The sequence below is a fragment of the Lycium ferocissimum genome, chromosome 8 (assembly GCF_029784015.1).
Source record: "Lycium ferocissimum isolate CSIRO_LF1 chromosome 8, AGI_CSIRO_Lferr_CH_V1, whole genome shotgun sequence".
Taxonomy (NCBI): Eukaryota; Viridiplantae; Streptophyta; class Magnoliopsida; order Solanales; family Solanaceae; genus Lycium; species Lycium ferocissimum.
The window spans coordinates 5,992,986-6,014,360 of NC_081349.1; the positions used below are offsets into that span (position 1 = coordinate 5,992,986).

Consider the following 21,375-nt stretch of genomic DNA (forward strand, 5'->3'; position numbering starts at 1 on the left):
GTTCGTCCTTAACCTTGAAGACTCCATTCACCTGGTTAACGACCAGGAGAGAGTCGCATTTTGCTTCAATTACTTTGGCCCCCATACTCGGAGCTAATTCCAATCCTGCAATCATAGCCTCATACTCGGCTTCATTGTTAGCCAATTTAATAGTTCTGAAGGATTATCGAATCGCATCTCCGGCAGGGGTTCTAAGAATGATTTCTAGCCCGAAACCCTTAAGGTTCGAGGCCCCGTCCGCGTGTAGCGACCAAATACCCGAGGCTTTCCTCGAGGTTAGCAGAAGTTCTTTCTCGACCTCAGGGACTATGGCCGGGGTGAAGTCGGCCACAAAGTTGGCTAAGATCTGGGACTTGATGGTCGTCCGAGGCTTGTATTCGATATCATATCCGCTAATTTCTACCGCCCATTTTGTTAGTCTACCCGATAATTTTGGTTTATGCATGATGTTCTTTAGAGGATAAATAGTCACTACACATATCGGGTGGCATTGAAAGTAGGGCTTGAGCTTTCTAGAAGCACTTACCAGTGCCAATACCAACTTTTCAAGATGGGGATAACGGGTCTCCGTATCCCCCAAAGTTCTACTCACATAATATATGGGGAATTGCGTACCTGACTCTTCTCGGACCAAAACACCACTTACCGCTACCTCGAACACGGCAAGGTAGAGAAAAAACTGCTTGTCCATTTTCGGTGTGTGCAATAGAGGTGGGCTGGATAAGTACTCTTTTAATTCTTGTAAGGCTTTTTGGCATTCCGGTGTCCAAGTGAAATCATTCTTCTTCCTTAATAAGGAGAAGAAACGGTGACTCTTATTCGAAGATCTCGATATGAACCGACTCAGTGCCGCTATCCTTCCGGTAAGCCTCTGCACTCCTTTGACGTTATTTACCACCTCGATATCCTCGAATGCTTTGATCTTGTCTGGGTTAATCTCAATTCCCTGTTTAGACACCATGAAACCGAGGAACTTGCCCGACCGGACACCAAAAGCACATTTCTCCTGGTTAAGCTTCATGTTATATTTTCAGAGCACGTCGAAGGTTTCCTGTAAATGTTTTAAATGGTCCTCTATTTCCAGGGACTTGACAACCATGTCATCAATATAAACTTCCATTGTTTTCCCTATCTGTTCTTCGAACATTCCATTAACTAGGCATTGGTAAGTTGCACCGGTATTTTTTAATCCGAAAGGCATGACATTGTAGCAGTAAGTCCCATATCGGGTAATAAAGGATGTTTTCTCTTGATCCTCCAGGTGCATCCGAATTTGGTTATACCCGGAGTAAGCATCGAGAAAACTTAACATCTCATGCCCGGCCGTCGCATCGATCCTTCTATCGATGTGAGGCATCGAAAACGAATCCTTCGGGCATGCTTTGTTTAAGTCCTTATAATCAACGCACATTTGAAATTTATTACCTTTTTTCATCACCACAACTACGTTAGCCAGCCAATCCGGGTATTTTACCTCCCGAATAGAGCCTATTTTCAAAAGCTTGGTTACATCATCCTTCACAAAGGCATGCTTCGGTTCTGCCATAGGCCTCCGTTTTTGCTTTACCAGGGGAAATCTCCCATCGATCTTTGAGCCTGTGAGTTGTTACTTCCGGCGGCACACCTGTCATATCTATATGGGACCATGCGAAACAATTAGCATTAGCTTGAAGAAATTTAATTAACTTGTTCCTGAGCTCCGAGGTTAACCCCGTGCCCAAGTATACCTTTCTATCTGGTAGATAATCAAACAAGGTGACTTGCTCCAACTCCTCTACTGTAGATTTTGTCGCATTCGAGTCATCCGGCAAGACGAATGATCTAGGTATACCGAAGTCATCCTCTTCATGCCCCGGGTCCAGCCCCTTCTGCTCCGTTGTCGAACCCGTGCACGGTAGTTGCTATTTGGAATCCTTACCCCCGGTTGATTCTTCCTTTTGATCCGATTTTTTGAGAAGGGGTGATGCTTCCTCGACCGCGAACATCTCTCTTGCGGCGGGTTGTTCTCCCCGGATGGTTTTTACCCCCTCCGGGGTCGGGAATTTCAGCAGCTGATGTAATGTCGATGGCACGGCTCTCATGCTATGTATCCATGGTCTACCCAGCAATGCATTATACTTCATATCCCCTTCTATCACATAGAACACCGTTTGCTGGATAGTGCCATCAATGTTGACCGGTAAAGAAATCTCACCCTTCGTGGTTTCACTCGCCATATTGAACCCGCTGAGCACCCGGGCTATCGGTACGATCTGGTCGAGTAGCCTTAGCTGTTCAACCACTCTCAACCGGATTATGTTGGCTGAGCTACCTGGGTCAATTAAAATACGTTTAATTTGTGATTTAAAAATAAGAATAGAAATTACCAACGCATCATTGTGCGGTTGAATGATGCCTTCCGCATCCCCGTTCTTTCAAGGTGATGGAACCCTCGGGTACGTAATCCGGTTTGCTTCTTTTCACGAACAATGGAAACCTTTGTCCGTTTCATCACCGGCCCTCTAGGAGCATCTGTACCCCCGATTATCATGTTGATTATATGCTGAGGTTCTACCGGTTCAACCCATTTGTTTGAATCCCTTTCCTTGTAGTGGTTTTTGGCCCGCTCACTCAGGAATTCACGAAGGTGACCTTTTTCAGTAAACGGGTCACCTCTTCTCTTAATTGGTGACAGTCTTCAGTTCTGTGACCATGGGTTCCATGGTATTCACATATCATGTTCGGGTCCCGCTGACCGGGATCTGACCTCAATGGTCTCGGCCATCTTGCTTCTGCGATGCGACCTATGGCCGAGACGAGATCCGAGGTATTGCTACTAAAGTTGTATTCTGATATCCTTGGCAGGTCTCTGTTGGTAGCCGAGCTTTCGGCATCACTCCTAAATGACAACCCTCGGCTATTGGGTGGCCGCTCGGTTCGTCTATCTCCCCGGCTGGAGAATTGACCGGGACCAGTCTTAGACTTTTTCGACCTGAAGCTTGGCTTCTCTGAATGAGAGTACGGCCGATATCTTTCCCTCGATGGCCGTGACTCCGGATCGTAATTCTTCCTCGATCTCTCAGAGCCTTTGTTCATGTTTACGGGACTCGGGGGAAGTTCAAGCTGGTCATCCTCTACCCGAATCTTTGATTCGTATCTGTTGTGCACATCTGCCCAGGTCACAGCCTCGTATTCCAGTAAATTTTCCTTTAGTTTGAAAGAGGTCGTCGAACTCCGAGGGTTAAGTCCTTCGGTAAAAGCTTGCGCAGCCCATTCCTCCTGAACCGGAGGGAGTTCTATCCGTTCCCTTTGGAAACGCTTGACAAACTCATGCAATAACTCGTCATCCCTTTGGGCTATCCGGAAAATATCCGCCTTACGAGTCTGTACCTTTTTGGCACCGGCATGAGCCTTTATGAACGCATCTACGAGCATTTCGAAAGAAGTGATTGAATGCTCGGGCAGATGGTCATACCAAGTCAATGCTCCTTTTGACAGAGTTTCCCCAAATTTTTTTAACAACACGGATTCAATTTCGTCTTCTTCGACATCATTGCCTTTTATGGCATAGGTGTATGAAGTCACGTGTTCCTGGGGATCCGTCGTACCATCATATTTTTGGATATCCGGCATTTTGAACCTCTTCGGGATCAACTTCGGAGCGGCGCTCGGAGGAAAAGGCCTCTGAATGTACCTCTTTGAATCTGGTCCTTTTAAGAATGGGCGGAGCTCTCGGGATCTGGTCCACCCGAGAGTTATATGTCTCCACCCTCTTCTCGGTTGAGTCTACCCGCTTCGCCAGTGTTTCGAGCATTCTCAACACTTCGGTGGACGAACCAGCTCCGGATCCATTGCTCTCGACCATCCGTGCTTCATCCTTTCTGGGTTCGGCAACACCCTTCGTCTTCTCCGGAGCCGTTTCATCATTTTTGCTTTGCAGTAACCGGGCTATTGCGACTCCTTGTTCGGCAATAGCTGCTCTCTGTTCTGCAACATTTCAAAGATAAGGCGTAAGTTAATATCATCGGGGTATTTGGCACTTTCGGCCCCGTGCCGGGACGAGTAATCAAATTGAGAGTATTTAAGGGATCGGTGGCCGGCTAGGCGGCATTTTCCTGGTTCACGGTGTTTTGCCGGTTGAGGCCCTCCCTCGAATCGACGGTGTTTGGGTCGACGGGTTCCTCTAGTAATCCCCGTAGCCCACTGTTGTCGTTTTCGGCCACAATCTCGTTGTTGTTGACGTGACCAGATTGTCCACTGCTCGCCATTTGGTCCGTTTTCACAGAGACGAACGAAAGATTGAAAAATCTTAATGGGTGAGCGACTGAAACCGAGATCAAAGACCACTATTATCCTAGCCCCACGGTGGGCGCCAAACTGTTTACCCCGAAATTAGGTAATAAGTTGAATTTGTAAGTGAGGTATAGGATATGTGAATACTTTAATCTATTTCGGTTAATGAGGAATGTATATGCGGGTTTGTGTATAATGACTTATATATATAAATTTCTATGTGTTAATAACTTGGATGAATAAGTTAATATTATGGATTTGAGCTATATATATATATATATATATATATATATATATATATATATATTTCGATGCTATATCGTGTATGGTTGAATCAAGTCAAACAACACTGCAATCCGGACCAAAATTAAAAAGAAAGAGAAAGAAAGAGAGAGCTTCAATATAAATTCTGTTACAAATGTTTTTTATCTAAAAAGCTAACCCCTAAAAGTAGGGAAGTGCCCCCTATTTATAGTTTTTCTCTACGGGCCTTTCATACATCATAAAGCCCTTTTAGAATAATGGGAGCCCTAATATGAATAAGGCTACGTCGTACGGTCTGACACCCGTACGACTGTCAGCATTAGGTGGCAAAACGGTCTTTGCGCGTGGCAATTGAATAACTGATTGACCGGACTAACGGCCACGATCAACTCGGCCATGTAGAAACCGGACCAACGGCCACGATCAACTCGGCCATACAGAAACCGGACTAACGGCCACGATCAACTCGGCCATGGAGAAACCGGACTAGCTGTGATAAGAAGTTTACCCCGAATAAATCGGACCTTAGGGTTTTCCTCCGACTTCTTCTGATCAAGCACTACTGACGCAATACCCTCGGTCTGAGCGCTCGTGCTCGTTTTCTTCCTTTTCTTAGTCCCCGGTCTCACCGGCCAAACATTAATCCGACTTTTACCGTATATAGGAGTATGAGTTGATTGTCAACAAGTCAAAACCCTACTTAAAGCCCGTTGATATTGAATATGTTACGTGTACCATTACCTAGCCAACCATTTAAACGTAAGATGAATCGGACAACAGGCTTAGCGAAGCCATTAACCTCATTCATACAACAAAAGGTGTAAGTACCTAATTCAATTAGTAATACTCAGACATGAGATCATCATTATCACCAAATTATTCCTTTGTTGATGTTTCCTTTATGAAATTAAAGCAATTTCTAGATAGTTCCTCTTTAATTACTTCATTTGTATGCTTAATTAAAATAACCTCAATACACACACACACTCGCACCCAAAACATAAAAGACCCTATTGGAAAAGGTGGATGGAATAAACTGCTGGATCGCATTCCTTATTCTTTAAATTGCTACCGCAAAGGCCAAAAAAAAAAAAACACACGCACACACACAAAATGCCTGGTGAAAATTACATGACCTTTCATTCACTCACCATTAAAAAAAGTAAATTAAAAAAAATAGTGCATGTCACCTTTAAGGGTATTTAGAGTATAGAATCCTATACACTTCCTGGCATGCAAAATTATGCGTGATCAATCAACGTATTCCTTTGTTCTACGTGCATATATAAATACCATACCACACCGAACGTTTAACTCATTCATCAAACATCTCACCTCTATTCACTAGTGCCAATAACACAAGCCAAGAAAACATTAGACTTAAGATATATTCTTTCTTAATATATATTCTTGTTAATTTTGACAATGATAGGATGGGAAGATGTTTACAAAGTGGTGGTAGCAATGGCACCACTCTATGTTGCCCTAATTTTAGGCTATGCCTCGGTGAAATGGTGGCGAATTTTCACACACAATCAATGTGATGCTATCAATCATCTCGTTTGTTATTTCACTCTCCCACTTTTCACCTTCGAATTCACAGCACACGTTGATCCTTTCGAGATGAATTACAAGTTCCTTGGAGCTGATGCCATCTCGAAGGTGATCATAGTCGTAGTGCTAGCGTTTTGGGCAAAGTGTAGTACCGAAGGGAGTTATCGTTGGTCTATAACGAGCTTCTCTTTGTCTACACTTACTAATTCGCTCGTCGTTGGTGTACCTCTAATGAAAGCGATGTATGGTGAGGAAGCTGTGCACTTAGTTGTCCAAGGATCGGTTACACAAGCCATTGTGTGGCTAACTATACTCTTGTTTGTGTTGGAAGTGAGAAGAACAAGGACAGATTTTAGCTTGGATTCTCCTATTGGAGACAAAAATAATATTGTACTTGAAGAGAATAATGGGAGTGATTTGGAAGGAAATAATGCAAAGGTGGTAGCAAGCATCACTAGACCTTCCTTTTGGTGTTTGACAAGAAAAGTGTGGTTGAAACTTGCTACAAATCCTAATTCATATGCTTGTATCTTTGGCCTCACTTGGGCACTAGTATCGAACAGGTTTGTAACCTTTTTACACGATTAGTGCAGTATGACTCTGACGTAGCATAACAGCTTAGTTATTACTATGAATTTAACTTATATATATATATATATATATATATATATATATATATATATATATATATATATATATATATATATTAACAATACAAAATAACTTTTATACTATTAGATCTCTAAAAGGTAACTGTTCTTAAAAAGTGGGATTATTAACTTTGAAAGTAAGATCTGCATAGTTTTCAAATATGTAAATCTTGTTTCAAAAAGTTTAAAGCCCCTGTTCGAATTCATGGTCAAAATTAAAAAGTTTGACTTTTGAAATCCGAACGATGCCACAAAAATTAGAACAAAGGGAGCAGCTACATGTAACCCATCCATAAAATGTGTAGTAGCATAAAAAATAAAATAGATTACTTGCTGAAATAGAGTGATAATTTGATAAATAATAAAGCGTATTGAGGCAAGTAAAGCTTTTCATTTATGTTAAGATAGTTCGATCATCAATTGGCTTATTAAAAGTGGGTGGATTTTGATAAATTAGGTGGCACATGCAAATGCCAAGCATCATCGAAGGCTCTATACTGGTAATGTCAAGGGCTGGCACAGGCACTGCCATGTTTAGCATGGGTACGTAACTGAATAATATGTGCATTCATAAATCATAAACCTTTAAGTAGTATAAACACATTATGCACTAAGCTCTCGCTATGCATGAGAACTGAACCAAGTATAAATGAGTGCAGGGATGTTCATGGCATTGCAAGAGAAAGTGATAGCATGTGGTGCAACTCTAACTGTGTTTGGAATGGCTTTGAGATTCATAGCTGGACCAGCAGCTATGGCTATTGCCTCCATTGCTATTGGTTTGCATGGGGATGTCTTGCGTGTCGCCATAATCCAGGTATGTATTTCTTTTTGTATTGACTAAGTTTTATACACTATTAGTGTAAACAATTATTATATCGTCAAGTCATTTAAAAGATATCAACAAGTAAGACTTAAATTATAAGATTTAAAATCTTGAAAGTAAGATATATCACTTGTTACAACAGGTAAAATGACCTAACAATATAAAATTGTTTACACTTACGGTGCATATTACTTAAAGTGGTATTTATGGGATGTTAATGTGACTTGAATGTTAAATTGTCTTTTTCTATTTTCTTGGTTGTTATCGAAAAAAGTTTTGTGGTACGATAATCTATGACATGTTGTAAATTCAAAGATGAATAGATTCCATATTCTAAGATAATTTAGAATTCAATTCCCATTTCTAGGGATACAATTACATATGGAGATGAGTAAAATCTTCACCACTAAAATAGGTATATATTGCTCAAATTTAGTGTTACATACACGTTTTCCCTTATGTTTGGCTTAAGTTATATGCACTAATGGAGTATAAATAATTAATATATCATAAGGAAATTACAAGTAAATATTCATTATAAGTATTATTGGCAAATTGACAATAAATGACAATTTATATGAAATCATAGGTTAAAGTACATTGACACTATTAAAAATAAAGTTTAATTTATATATATGTATTGAGAGTGTAAAGATTTTTCCACCATCAAAGCAATTTAACTTGTGATAGCTTACTTACTATTTAATACAGTTTCACTTATATGCATCGACAGTATATAACAATAAAATAAAGTGAATTTTTTAGGGAGGTCTGTCAGAAATATTATTTGCGACATGAAAACTTTCGACGAGCCAATTTCTAAGGGGCCTCTTAAGAATTTTTCATCGAAAATTCACTTTTTTTTAATGGGTAATCAATCTTATTTTCAATATTACAAATGACACATATAATACGGAGGGAATTCACTTGATTTTAGTGGATAATCTATCTTATTTACAAAATCATAAATTCTACATATTATAAGAGGATTTTCTGACAAAATCTTTTAAATGACCTGATAATGTCAATATGTCATAAGTGTCTATAAGACTACTTAACCTCGAGTGATGTCATAAAATCATTACAACTTAATACAGTGCATAAAAATCTTACAGAATTGGCATATATTACTAGTTTACTACTTCAGTACTTTGTTAATATTCCCTCCGTTCACTTTTACTTGTCCATCATGGATTTTGCACACCCTTAAGAAATAATAAATGAAGTATATAATTTATCATGATACCCAGCCATATTAATTGATGCATAGTTTTAATGGATTTGAAAAATGATTTGAAATGAGTAATTAATGCTATGAGTAAAATAGGAAAAAATATTGTTTCTCTTGATATGCTAACGTGAATAAGTAAAAGTAAAAATATATTTTTAGTATAATTGACAAGTAAAAGTTCGCGGAAGTAGTAGCTAGATACACGAAAATAAAGAGCATGCTAAAGAATGATGCGTTTGCGCAATGATGCGTTTGCTTGAAACCGAAGCTGGAAATCGACGTGGACATCTGACAATATATATACAATTAAAGGAAACCACACCAACATATTCGCATTTTCAATTGGTGTTATGAGGTAAAAAGAAAAAAGAATTTAACTTAGGGTGTGTTTGGTAGGAAGGAAAATGTTTTCTTATGGAAAATGTTTTCTTAAAAAATAAGTGGATTTTGCACTTATTTTCTAGTGTTTGGTGAGTAAATAGAAAATATTATTCCAAAAACATTTATATGTAATCTAGTAAGACGCTATGGGGTGGGTGGAGGTTCGGGGGTTGGATAATGAAATGGTTGGGGTGGGGGCGTTAGATGGGTGAGAAGGATGCTATGAACATGCCATGTCACTTACGAAACTTATTTTTCTTATTTCAATTAAGAAGTCATCTTACTCATTTTTAAGAAATTTGTTTTCGTAGAAAAGGTTTTGCAAAACATTTTGACCAACCAAACATGAAAAAACTCTCCATATCGAACACACCCATAATCTCAACTTATATAGATTGGATCATGGTTCATGAGCAAACTATTACAAGCCTCTTTGGCCTAATTAGGGGTAAACCCTTTTATTTCTCCTATATTGGGGTATGACTTATGAACAAGTCACTAGACGGCCTAGCGGTAAATATATTTACGTGTCATTACCTTTATTTATTCCTTTATTATATATTGTCTACCAAAAAATTGCTTTTACAAACTATTAATGCTAGGATTTTACTTTAGGTTATCTACTATAGTGGAAATATTGATTTTTGTTTCTTTAGATATTTGATTATTTATTTCATTTTCCCTTATGCAGGCAGCATTGCCACAATCCATTACCTCCTTCATATTTGCCAAAGAATATGGCTTACATGCAGAAGTCCTTAGCACAGCGTAAGTAAACAACCAAAATAACAAAATGAATTCTTTTTATTCTCGAACAAACTGTTACTGTAATTTAAATATTTATTAAAGCTGATTAGTTGACTGATATTTAATACATATCACTTGTTTAAGAAATGAGAATTATTAATATGTGTGATTTACAATTTATTCTCAAGTTTTTTTTTTTACTAATTCAATTTCAGGGTAATATTTGGCATGCTGGGATCTCTTCCGGTGTTAGTTGGCTATTACGCAATCTTGGAGTTTCTTCATTAATTCCTCCTCATCATAGGAAGAATGGCATTAATTCTTCCTTCTTAATCACAATAGAGACAACTCATCTTCTTCTTCTTTTTTTTTCTTTTTTTTTTTTTATTAGTGTTAAAAGAATCACAAATTTTGTCGCATTTAATAGCATCCATTACTTACATAGATGAGTTTGTACTAAGTTATTACTTAAACACGTTATTATTTGTGAATCGTGAAAATTGCAAAAAGAATTGCAGCTTATTTTGTTGTCCAGCTTGCTAATAAGGTTAAATATTTGTATTTTTCAAGTATTCCAATTTCCAAATATTGTTTATGCCTAAACGGCAAAATATTTTCTTGCACTTTAATAGTATCTTTAATGAAGAAAAGAAATTTTTATAGGCACTGATGACATGATTGATGGAAGTTAATTTGATACATGGAATACGCTATAAATCTGATCTTTGAGCTAAAGTGAAAAAAGGAATAATTTTCCTTTCTGCAAAGATTTGAGCATACCATTAAAAAAGAGTTTGAGTTACGTGTAGTGAAGTATATAAATTTTTTATTATGCTAGTCCCTCTCAAAAGTTCTTTTTTTTTTTTTTTTTTTTTTTTTTGATTAATAATGAAATTAGTATTATATATGTTCTACTATACAATCATATGATATTTTCTTTTACCATAATTTTTTCAAATACTTTCTAAATTGTTAACTATTATGTCTTATAGTACTTTTTATATGATTTCTAAATATGTAAATTTTATTTCAAAAACAGAAAGATTTTATGTCCTAATTCACACAGAACATTAGTTAATTTGACCCTCATATCCGAAAAAAATCAAAAGTAAAAACCCCCCAAACAAGTTAAAGAAGCTAAAAAAGGAAGCAGGGAGGGAAGAGGGGGGGGGGGGGGGTGTTAGTAGAAATACAAGCAACTGAGAGCTATCTACTATTACCCAAAACATGCAAGAACATTAGTACTGAAAAGTTAACATTTATCTCCCAAATCAACCACAAAATAAAAAGAGCAGAAAAGGAAAAATGCCTAATCCACAATGCTCGCAAGAGTTATGAAAGCAGAAGGGGGGAGATTGGTTCTTTACTGAAGGTTCTGTGAATGGATCCTTGGAGAAAAAAAGAAGGGTTTTTGGTTGCTTTTGGTATCAAATTGATGAGCAGGGTGGCAATCCCAAGCTTCAACACTTGAGCACAACTCTGTTGCTTTTAGTCTTCATTGTTGTTTGATAGAGAGAGATGGAAGAAGCAAGACACAAATGATGCTGGAAGCCAGCTGCATCTCACACAACTAAACCAAGAGAGAAAATGGAAGGGCTGAAAAAGGTTGAAACTCAATATCAAAATGCCCATGAAGAGTGATAATATTACGAAATTACCATTTCGTCGTACCATGAACCTTCACTTAGTAAATAGTTAAGAAGATGAGGGGTAGTCACTACTCACTTGGCACTTGAAATCCAAACATTTCTAACCATAATCGTGGAGCACATCTTATGGCCCATGACATAACCAAAGCTAACAGAACAGAGTTTGAAATACATAAAATTTCCACCTTAAATATATCCAGCAAGTGACCGAATTACATATCAGCATTAGATGATCCCAAAAGTATAAGTAAGACGATCAATCCGAGACAGTATATGCATCCCTGTTCAGCCTGTATGAACCTGAATTCAACATGAACTAGTATGTCACTACATCTGCCATTCTACACGATTAGAAATTAACTACCAAAAGTTACCACAACTGTCACTAGTGTTGCCCGGAATTTTCAATCCCATCCACTAGCAGTAACAGGTCCATAATCAAAACTGTAACTGTATGGAGCAGCAGGAAAGGAGTCCACTTGAGAAGTACCATAACAACCAGCAGCGAAAGGAGCACCGTAGGTGAAAGCACTAGCATAATGAGTAGCATCTTCGGTATCAACAAACTGGCTAGTGTTGTTGTCACTCCCACTATGGAAGGAAGTACCCCTGTAGTCATAGCCCCCAAACATACTGCTTGTTCTAGCACCATCACTGCTTTCGGCATATTCACTCAGCCAGTCAGGAATTTCTTGATTTGCCCCCTGCATCAATTCAACAAGATCCTTTGCCAAAGGTACATTCTTGTCACTGAAAAATGCAGTTGCCAGTCCAGATTTACCAGCACGGCCTGTTCGTCCAATTCTGTGCACATAGTCATCTATGTTCCTTGGCAAGTCAAAATTTATGACATGAGCAACATTCGGAACATCCAGACCCCGAGCAGCTACATCAGTTGCAACTAAAACTGGAGTATGTCCACTTTTGAATGATTTTAGTGCTCGCTCTCTCTCCTTAAACATACATCATGTGAGAAGATCATTAAAATTTTGAAGACAATCAAGGGAGGTAATCAATTTAATGCAAGAGTTACCTAGTGACAAAGTAATTTGACTATTAGGCAAATCTTTCGTTCATGATCCCCATCTTTTTCTTAAAAGTGAAAAATAGAAACATACATTGTCTACTTAGATCTGCCCAACCAGCTCTACATGAATCTGAATTATACTACAGTGTAACACATTCAGATATCATAGATGAGCACACATCTGAGAATTGAATCTTTAATTATGACAACCAAATGCAACAAAATATGAACCATCCCGGTTGATCGCTATAAATAGTACTCCCTCTATCCCATTTTAAGTGTCTTACTTTCCTTGTTGATCTGTCCCAAAAAAGTGTCTCTTCCTATATTTAGTAAGTTTTCCAATTCCAATATTCTACATGGCAAGTTTAAGACCACAAGATTTAAAGGACACACATCTTTAATTTAAGACCACAAGATTCAACAATCTCCTTTATTTTTTTAAACTTTGTGCCCAGTCAAACTAAGAAACTTAAATTGGGGCGGAGGGAGTACTAGTTAGCAAACAAAGTTACTAAAAAGTGAGTGTAAATCAGCAATAGATAAAATGAGTAGGGGCACACAACAAACCCAAATTTTCAAATGCATGCAGTAGGCAGAATGAGCATTGGATTGAGCAGACTCAAATTACTGAAAGCAAGGAGAAGGAAGAGAGACTAACAAATTGCACTTTATCACCATGAATGGCAATGGATGGGAAACCACTCTTGACCAACCAACGTTCTAATGCATCTGCCCCTCTTTTGGTCTCCACAAATATTAGAGTCAAAGGCAGCTGCTGCAACAATGATATAGAGATATGATCATTTTGCTTATGTTCATATTCACAAGAGAACAAATTAATCTTAACACAATAAATACCCTAAACATATAAAACTTCTCACCTTCGCATCTGTTTGATTTGGATATTGAGCATGAAGAAGATCTATTAAATGATCCTTCTTGTCCATATCAGGGACAAACTCAACTCTTTGAACTATTAGATTAGTGCTGGACCCAACTTTTCCAGCTGCCAAGAAGATGTAGTTTGAAAGAAAATCTGATGCAAGCCTCTGTAACAGTAAATTACATATTAGTTATTACCTGAGCCAAGAGCACTAGCTTGTAAAGAAGACTAACAAACTCACAAGATCACCACAAGGTTGCCAACAAAGTCATCATTTAATACATTTGGTGATTGGCACATTGATGAACGCTCCCATAACAAATATTTAAAAGCGATTTGAAAAAAACACCACATGCAGGCCAGGCACCATTCCGTAAATATGTGAAACCAGTTTAATTAGGTAATGAGCAAACCTGTATCTCAGTTGGAAATGTTGCACTAAAAAGCATTGTCTGCCTTCTACCAGGTGGGGGCATCTTCATTTTCTGGACAATCTTACGAACTTGGGGCTCAAAGCCCATATCAAGCATCCGATCAGCTTCATCTAAGACCAAATATTTCACTGCTTGTAAGGAAACTCTTGATTTCTCAATCATATCCACCAAGCGCCCAGGGGTGGCAACTAAAATGTCAACACCCTTTTCCAGATTGCGTAACTGTAGAAGCAAAGTTCAAGGAGAAAAAACAAGGCCTGAGATGCAAAGAACCTAGGACGGTGAACTGATCATGATTTAGCCATAACGTTAAGAATGAAGTTATCCAAAATCCTCTTTTACTAAGTAATGAAGGATACTAAGTAAGAAAGAATACATCCAGGAAATAAAACATCACTAGTGAAAGCAAAGATTGCAGGAAATGGTAAAAGAATAAGGTATGAGATAGAAACAAAATAAGATACTCTCTGCTATAGATAAGTAAGAAGAGGATAAGAGGAACAAGAGTAACTACTTCTCCCTCCGTCTCAAATAGAATGAAGGATAAGGGCCAAACCTCAATCTCAATGCCGACATTTGTTCAATAATGTTTTTCAAAATAAAATTCACTTAGAAACTATCAGCTAGAATTTTTATGATTACTAAGATTTATAAAATGTGCGAAACATTTGTAGTGAAAGGAAAGATTGTATAACTCATGAAATAGAAATAGTGAGACGGGGAGCACATAAAGAGCAATAACTCAACCAAAGGCATGCAAGATGCAGACACCAACTTTTTAACCAGCCAATGGAAATCTCGACCCAATATAACGATCAAAATACAGCACTGAAATAGGTTTTGGCTAAGCATTAGGGACAAGCATATTCTCCCACCATCGCATTTTCTATAATATTGAGTCTAACAACACCAGAACAAGACACAAATTATATGTTTAGGCAAAAAACAAGACCTGAGGAATTATGGGTGCTCCTCCATATACAACCACAACCTTCAATCCTGTCAAGTATGAGAACTTCTTTGCCTCTTCATGTATCTACACAATAATTAAAAAATAAGAAGATAGTATAGTAATAAGTTAAAAGTAACCAGAAAACTCAAGAAAACTAATCAATTAGGAAAATAATAGGAGTAAAAGAAAAGCAGAAACCAACATTCTGAGATGTATATTTTTTCGCCAGATTGATACAAGAAAAGTTGCAACTTATAGTACTTTTAATGTAGTTTTCAAATATATAAATTTTAATCTTAAATATTGAGTTAATCTAATCCTATTTAGCTTCAAAGGTTAGCCAAATTGCTCTCGAAAAGGAAAAAACTATTACATAAGTTGGGACGGTTAGAGTAGAAAAACCATTACGGACCCGTTTGGCCATGAGAATTGTTCACTTTTTTTCTGTATTTTTTTTTTCTCACTTTATTTGAAAATCAGCATTTTGCAATGATTCCAAATACAACTTGAAGCTGTATTTGAAATTTGAAAAACAAATAAAACCCTATTTTCACTTTCACTACGATCAAACAACCAAAATATTATTTGCAAAAGTACAACCAAACACAACTCCAACTTTAAAAATTCCCAAATAAAGTGAAAAATATTTGGTTTCTATGGCCAAACACCTACTTAATCTTGAAATGTTGCCAAAGTTTAGTCAAATTAAATCTCAAAAAGTAAAAAGTATCACATAAATTGTGTATATTGCTTTCCGCTGTATAATATTGTATATTAACAACAACAACATACCCATTGTAGTCACACAAAGTGGGGTCTGGTGGGGAGGTTAGAGTGTACACACAGCTTCCGCCTATCTTGGGAGGTAGATAGGTTGTTTCAGATGTATATTGAGCTACGTGGCATAAATATTCTCAAAAGCTGTATATTTTTGAAAATTTCAGCAAGTGTCCATTGATAAAACATGATTTCAGAATTACTAGAAAACCCATAAAAAAAAATAAAAAGAGAGAGAATGACTCTAGTACCTGAGAAGCCAACTCCCTAGTAGGAGAGAGTATGAGAGCAAGTGGTAAAGCAACCCCAAACTGTCTTTGACAACAACCCCTTTTAGTCTTTTCCTTCAAAATGCCACTAATAATAGGAAAACAAAATGCAGCAGTTTTCCCTGAACCAGTTTGAGCACATGCCATTATGTCTCTACCACCCATTGCCACTGGTATTGCATAACGCTGTATAGGTGTGGGGTTCAAATACTTGCATCTCTTAATATTGTCATTCAACTCTTTGCTAAAACACATTTCAGAAAATGATGACACTGGTTTTGGAACATTACCAGTCCCACTAACATCCACAGGAACATCATCATATGCATCTTCCATTATCTCCAGTTTCTCAAACTTTTCTAATACATTATATGGGTTTATGTCCTTGGAACGTGGGTTTTGGACTCGTAAATGCGGAGGGAGATAAGTGGGTCGAGTAGAACGAGTACTCATCGTTTATCAAAAACCCTTTTAAAGGAGAAAAGGCTGAGAAAAATGAAGGGTTTAAGAAAAGTGAAAGACAGAAAAACTTAAGTTAAAAAAGAGACTCCATTATGTTATGCAGAGTGAAAAATGGGGTATTAAAAGAGGTGTATGGGGATCAGAGAAGAACGAATTAGGTGTGATATTCCCATTGGAGTGGAGTGGAGTGGGAAGGTTACATGGGGAAGAGGGAGAGACTGACTGGCAGTGTATATACCGTTTTGGCAATTATTAATCCCACCTTCAAGCTACAAGCGCGTACAGTGCACCCCCAACAATATCTTTCCTCACTACTCCCTCTTATTTCTTTAATAATTGCATTTATCGGTCCACATATACTCCCTTTACTTTGGGAAAAGAGTTAAAAATATCTCCATTACAAATTTGGATTAAAAATATCCATCACATCATTAAAAATTTTAAATATATCCTGTGTTAATGGAAATTTCCAAAATAACTCGATTTTATTTTTAAATCCGCTCCTTTTAAATCCGACCTAACTAAATAAAAATTCATATGAGTTACCCGCTCCTGTGCCTAGTGGCTCCAAATGTAGAATTCGGGAAAAAGTTGGTCGCATATGAGTTTTTATATAGTCAGGTCGGGTTTAAAATAAAATCGGGTTATTTTGAGGATTTCCGTTAAGACGGGGGTATATTTGAAAACTTTAATGACAGGAGGGGTATTTTTGACCCAAATTTGTAATTGAGGGTATTTTTGACCCAAATTTGTAATAGAGGGTATTTTTAGCCCTTTTCCCAAAGTAGAGAGACATTTTTTATCCTTTTCCCTTTATCTTATTATATGTTGCTATTACTGTCTATTATAATTGTTGTCTTGGCACCTTTTCTTGAGCCAAAGATTTATCGGAAATAGTCTCCCTATTTCACAATGTAGGAGTAAGGTCTACATACACTCTACCCTCTCCAGACCCTACCTTGTGAAATTATATAGGGTATGTTGTTGTTGTTGTTGTTGTACTACTCCCTCTTATATTTTCTTTTAGTTGTTCACTTTTAGCTTTGCACGTTTGCTTAAGAATTAATCAATTGAAGTATATATTTTATCATAATATTCATATTAATTAGTGCATAGGCTCAATAAACCTGGAAATGAGTAATTTATATATATAATAAAGCTATGCATAGACAAGGTGACGCGGCACCTCTCTATGACCACCATTCCTATTTATCTTTTCTCATTTTGTTGACAATTTTCCCTATTTTTTCTATTTTCTTATTGTACAAGAATAAATATGACAATTACTACTCTTCCATTCATTCTTATTCTTTAACTTAATATAGAAACTAAAATGTCTCAAATTTACTACTCCACTCTTTCCAATTCTTTATTGTAAAGATATTTAAAAATCTCCAACAGTCTTATGATATCATTTCAAGTAGAATTTGGAAAGGTTCAGTCAATAAATTTTCCTTATATCAAAATCATGTTCGTGTAGCAAAGTAAAAATGCAGTCAAAGTATAATTCCTCAAAGCAAAGCCAAATCGTAAGCCCACTCTTTCTTCCATCTATATCTATATCTATATATAATATAAAGCTAGGCATAAATAAGGTGATGTGGCACCTCTCTTAGGCCTTCATTAGTATTTATCTTTTTTGTCAATTTTTAACCTTTTTCTCTTACATTTTCCTTAAAATCTTTGCTGAAAATTAAAAAATTCTCTATCAATAAATCCTTAAATGTGCACATTCATTGCGTAATTAAAAAGAAAAGGCATTATTGACCATCAAGAATTAATCCAGAACTGTTTTGTGAGCTTGTAACGTTTCTACCACTTCTTCCACAATTTGATTCATCATAAAACATCACTAATTACTCTTAACTTTCCCCTTCCTTTACCCTTTGCTCAAGTATTTATTTGGAATTGATTCAACGAACAAAGAGCGTGACAAATCTTTTTGAAAGAATTGGAGAGGACCAACAACTCAAAACATGCTTATATGTGAATCTATGTCTGCTCATCGATGGTATGTGCATAGAAAGAATTATGGCCAGCAGTACATCTTAACCTGTAAGAAAGTTTAGTTTCGGATTCTCAAATTGTAGTGTTTCGGTAAGCTCTAACTTTCATTTTTGTGGAGTGATTAGTGATCCAATTATATCCAACAATAATCTAAGCATGAAGGCAACCAAGACATATATATCTTGGTGTGGCGAAGTTGGGAGCCACCTTTGTATATGCTCCTTTATTTTTATTTTTTGCGATTTCTATCTTAATTTTGTATATCCATGTATAAACTCTGTGATTATCAGATTTTAATTGAAAAATAATTTTGTAACTGAATTTACAATTATATTGTCGAAGAGCGACTTTTATTTTACTTGGAATTTGAGAAATATTAGAGGTCCCTAAGAGATAGAAATGGAGTACTTTCGTCTTTCTATTTCATTATACTTTAGGTGTAATTTAGAGACAAACAAGATTTCAAGAACCAGACTCTGTTGATCATTTTATTTTATGCCATAACTTTTGTTTGTTGTCTTTTGGTTACTAATTGAGGATACACTTGTAACGTGATTAGTTATGTGCTAGTATATTTATGTATAGAATAATATGATTCTGGTCTTAAGAAATTGATGCATGCGATATCTTTCTTAGGTCGTATATCGTGTAATTTTTTCTTATTTATTTCCTTTTTTACTCCCACTTTTTGCATTTTATCAATTTCAAGAGCCCTGAAAGTCCTTAAATCTAACTGCTTGACTTTCCATCTTCCACTAGAATTGTAGTATTTATTAAATGTTAAAATATTCATTTTCTGGCATTAAACCTTTTTCACATCCTAGCTAATATCTAATGTGAATTTATGGTACCTAACAAAAGGAGTTAATTAGATCTTTTTCTAGGATCTCATATATTATGAAGATGAATAAAAGTGATTTTGTCGTATAACATATACGAATTTGTTCAATCCCAAGTAAATAATTTGCAAGCAACATTTGCATGCATACAAAAAAGAAAAGTAGAAACATGAAGAGATGCATGTGTTCTTCGTAAAGTGAAGACTACTCTAAGTGGAGAAAAACAATAACCAGACATGTAAAGATCTTTTTATGACTTTATAAATTCAAAATTTCAATTTGATATGTCAATTGATTTTTTTCCTTCTTTTATTTATCGATACAGAATCTTAGGTTTCCGGTAACTCTTGGTTTTAGAATGAGGATGCTTGAATTTTGTAAGTTGAGAAAAATAAAAAATAAAAACTTGTATGTTTTGATTTTCAATGAAATTTTAAAGATATCAAATTTTAGATATTTTAATATTCAAGAATCAAAATTAGTTTTTCCCCCATATTTAACAAGATATTTGGTGACCGCGCGAAGCGCGGATAAGTCTACTAGTTTAAAAGTAAGGACGTGTCTTTGTTTTCCCTCAACATGGGTAACGTATTATTTTCGGTTAGTACTAATTTTATTTGTCCATGAGTTACGAAAACTTAAAAGACTTATTACTTAATTGCATAATTAGAAGGGATTTTGCACAATTAAACCTTGAACATCACTAATTCACTATATATACTCCGACAAACTAAATGGATATCCAGCTTTTGTGTACTGGAGTGGTGAGTGTAAATCAAAGTGTGTTGGAATTTTGATGATGCAATAAGTTGTAATATTTGCAGGAATGGAATGTTACCGCAACGTCGTACCTGGAAAATGAAGACATGTATAAGACGATAATACATGTTTTTAGGTGGGAACTTTTGTTTAATTTTCCGTTATAATTTGAGTATTGTGAAAGTTCTTTTTTAAATATAAAGTGGTTTTTTAATATATAAAGTGGTTCTTTCATGCATTCACTATTATTTTGTGGAGGTAACTTCTTTTTATTTTCTAATTCGAACATTATGTTTTGATTTGGCTTCTTGAAACTTTAAGTTTTGCGGGGCAGTGCGGTGACTGGCCCCAAGTAAGTTTTTATTTGGTATCCAGACCCCAAGTTTTAATTATTAGATATTTGGGACCCATTTTATGATTAGTGCTAATTAATTGGAGACAAGTTAGCAAAACGTCAAAATCAACCTCCAAGTTTTAAAAAATACATTTTAGTCGAACGATTTAAAAATAAAAATAATAATAATAATAATAATAATAATAATAATAATAATAATAATAATAAAATTATAACTATTCTAAGCTTTCAAACCGGCCCCCAAATTTTAAAAAGTACACTTTTGTCTGAATCAAATTATTAATAATTTTCCCAAAATAGCAAAAACCCTAGCTGCCCCAACTACTACTTCTTCACGACTGTTGCCATTAATTCCCTTCCCCTAGCTCGTTCCTGATTGTAAAATTGCTAATATATTTTCATTCAATTCATCTTGTGCATTAATCGCAATAGATGTAGTCGCCTATATGTTGTAGAATCCGCAGTTTCATTTTTGATGATTTGATTTTGTGGTTCGGCAGATCTCTACAAATTTTGTGTTAATAAACAATTAATTTTTTTTTTTTGCAGTTATTTCCTGCTTAATCAGCTCTACTGTACAAGATTAATTTGATTGAATTTATTTTAGACGAGCTGTTATTTTATTAGTCTAGTTAAAGTTATATTAGACGAGTTGTTCGTTTATTAGTGTAGTTTATTTTAGACGAGTTGTTCGTTTATTAGTCTAGTTAAAGTTATTTTTGACGAGTTGTTCTTTTATTAGTCCACATTAGTTGTTATAGAAGATGGTATTGTAGTAGGTCGAAAATATTATGGTGAATGGGTGGAGACTTCAGATTGCTGGATTTGGCAATCCAGAACAAAGGTGACAGTACCAATTGAAATTCAAAGGCCATGTACATATAAGCAATTGGTTGAAAGAATCATTGTAAGTGGTCAGCTGAAATGCTCACATATGGACGTGATGGTTAGTTATATGATTAGTGTTGCATCTACTAGGGAAGAAATAGCTCCTGCATTCATAAAGACGGATTATCATGTCCGTCTATATCTTC

At 36.2% G+C, this 21,375-nt stretch overlaps 2 protein-coding genes across 4 annotated transcripts; one reads left to right on the forward strand and one right to left on the reverse strand.

Annotated features, from left to right (window-relative positions):
• Window positions 1–5,876: 5,876 nt before the first annotated feature.
• LOC132066581 (auxin efflux carrier component 5-like) lies at window positions 5,877–10,306 on the forward strand. Of its 2 annotated transcripts, XM_059459870.1 has the most exons (5): window positions 5,877–6,653; window positions 7,198–7,283; window positions 7,400–7,557; window positions 9,870–9,946; window positions 10,141–10,306. In XM_059459870.1, exons 1-5 carry the CDS (start codon window positions 5,962–5,964, stop codon window positions 10,211–10,213), a joined length of 1,086 nt encoding a protein of 361 aa, XP_059315853.1. In that variant the 5' UTR covers window positions 5,877–5,961; the 3' UTR covers window positions 10,214–10,306. The 2 variants fall into 2 exon arrangements, with proteins under 2 accessions (XP_059315853.1, XP_059315854.1); XM_059459871.1 differs by lacking the exons at window positions 7,198–7,283; window positions 9,870–9,946; window positions 10,141–10,306 and having other exon boundaries at window positions 7,400–7,705.
• Window positions 10,307–11,698: 1,392 nt separating this feature from the next.
• On the reverse strand, window positions 11,699–16,611 carry LOC132067147 (DEAD-box ATP-dependent RNA helicase 52C-like). Of its 2 annotated transcripts, none has more exons than XM_059460293.1 (6): window positions 15,902–16,611; window positions 14,874–14,957; window positions 13,901–14,143; window positions 13,486–13,653; window positions 13,263–13,376; window positions 11,699–12,527 (listed from the first exon to the last, which is right to left on the reverse strand). In XM_059460293.1, the coding sequence occupies exons 1-6, from the start codon at window positions 16,370–16,372 to the stop codon at window positions 11,979–11,981; spliced, it is 1,629 nt and encodes a 542-aa protein (XP_059316276.1). In that variant the 5' UTR covers window positions 16,373–16,611; the 3' UTR covers window positions 11,699–11,978. The 2 variants fall into 2 exon arrangements, with proteins under 2 accessions (XP_059316276.1, XP_059316275.1); XM_059460292.1 differs by having other exon boundaries at window positions 13,263–13,379.
• Between the last annotated feature and the right edge of the window lie 4,764 nt (window positions 16,612–21,375).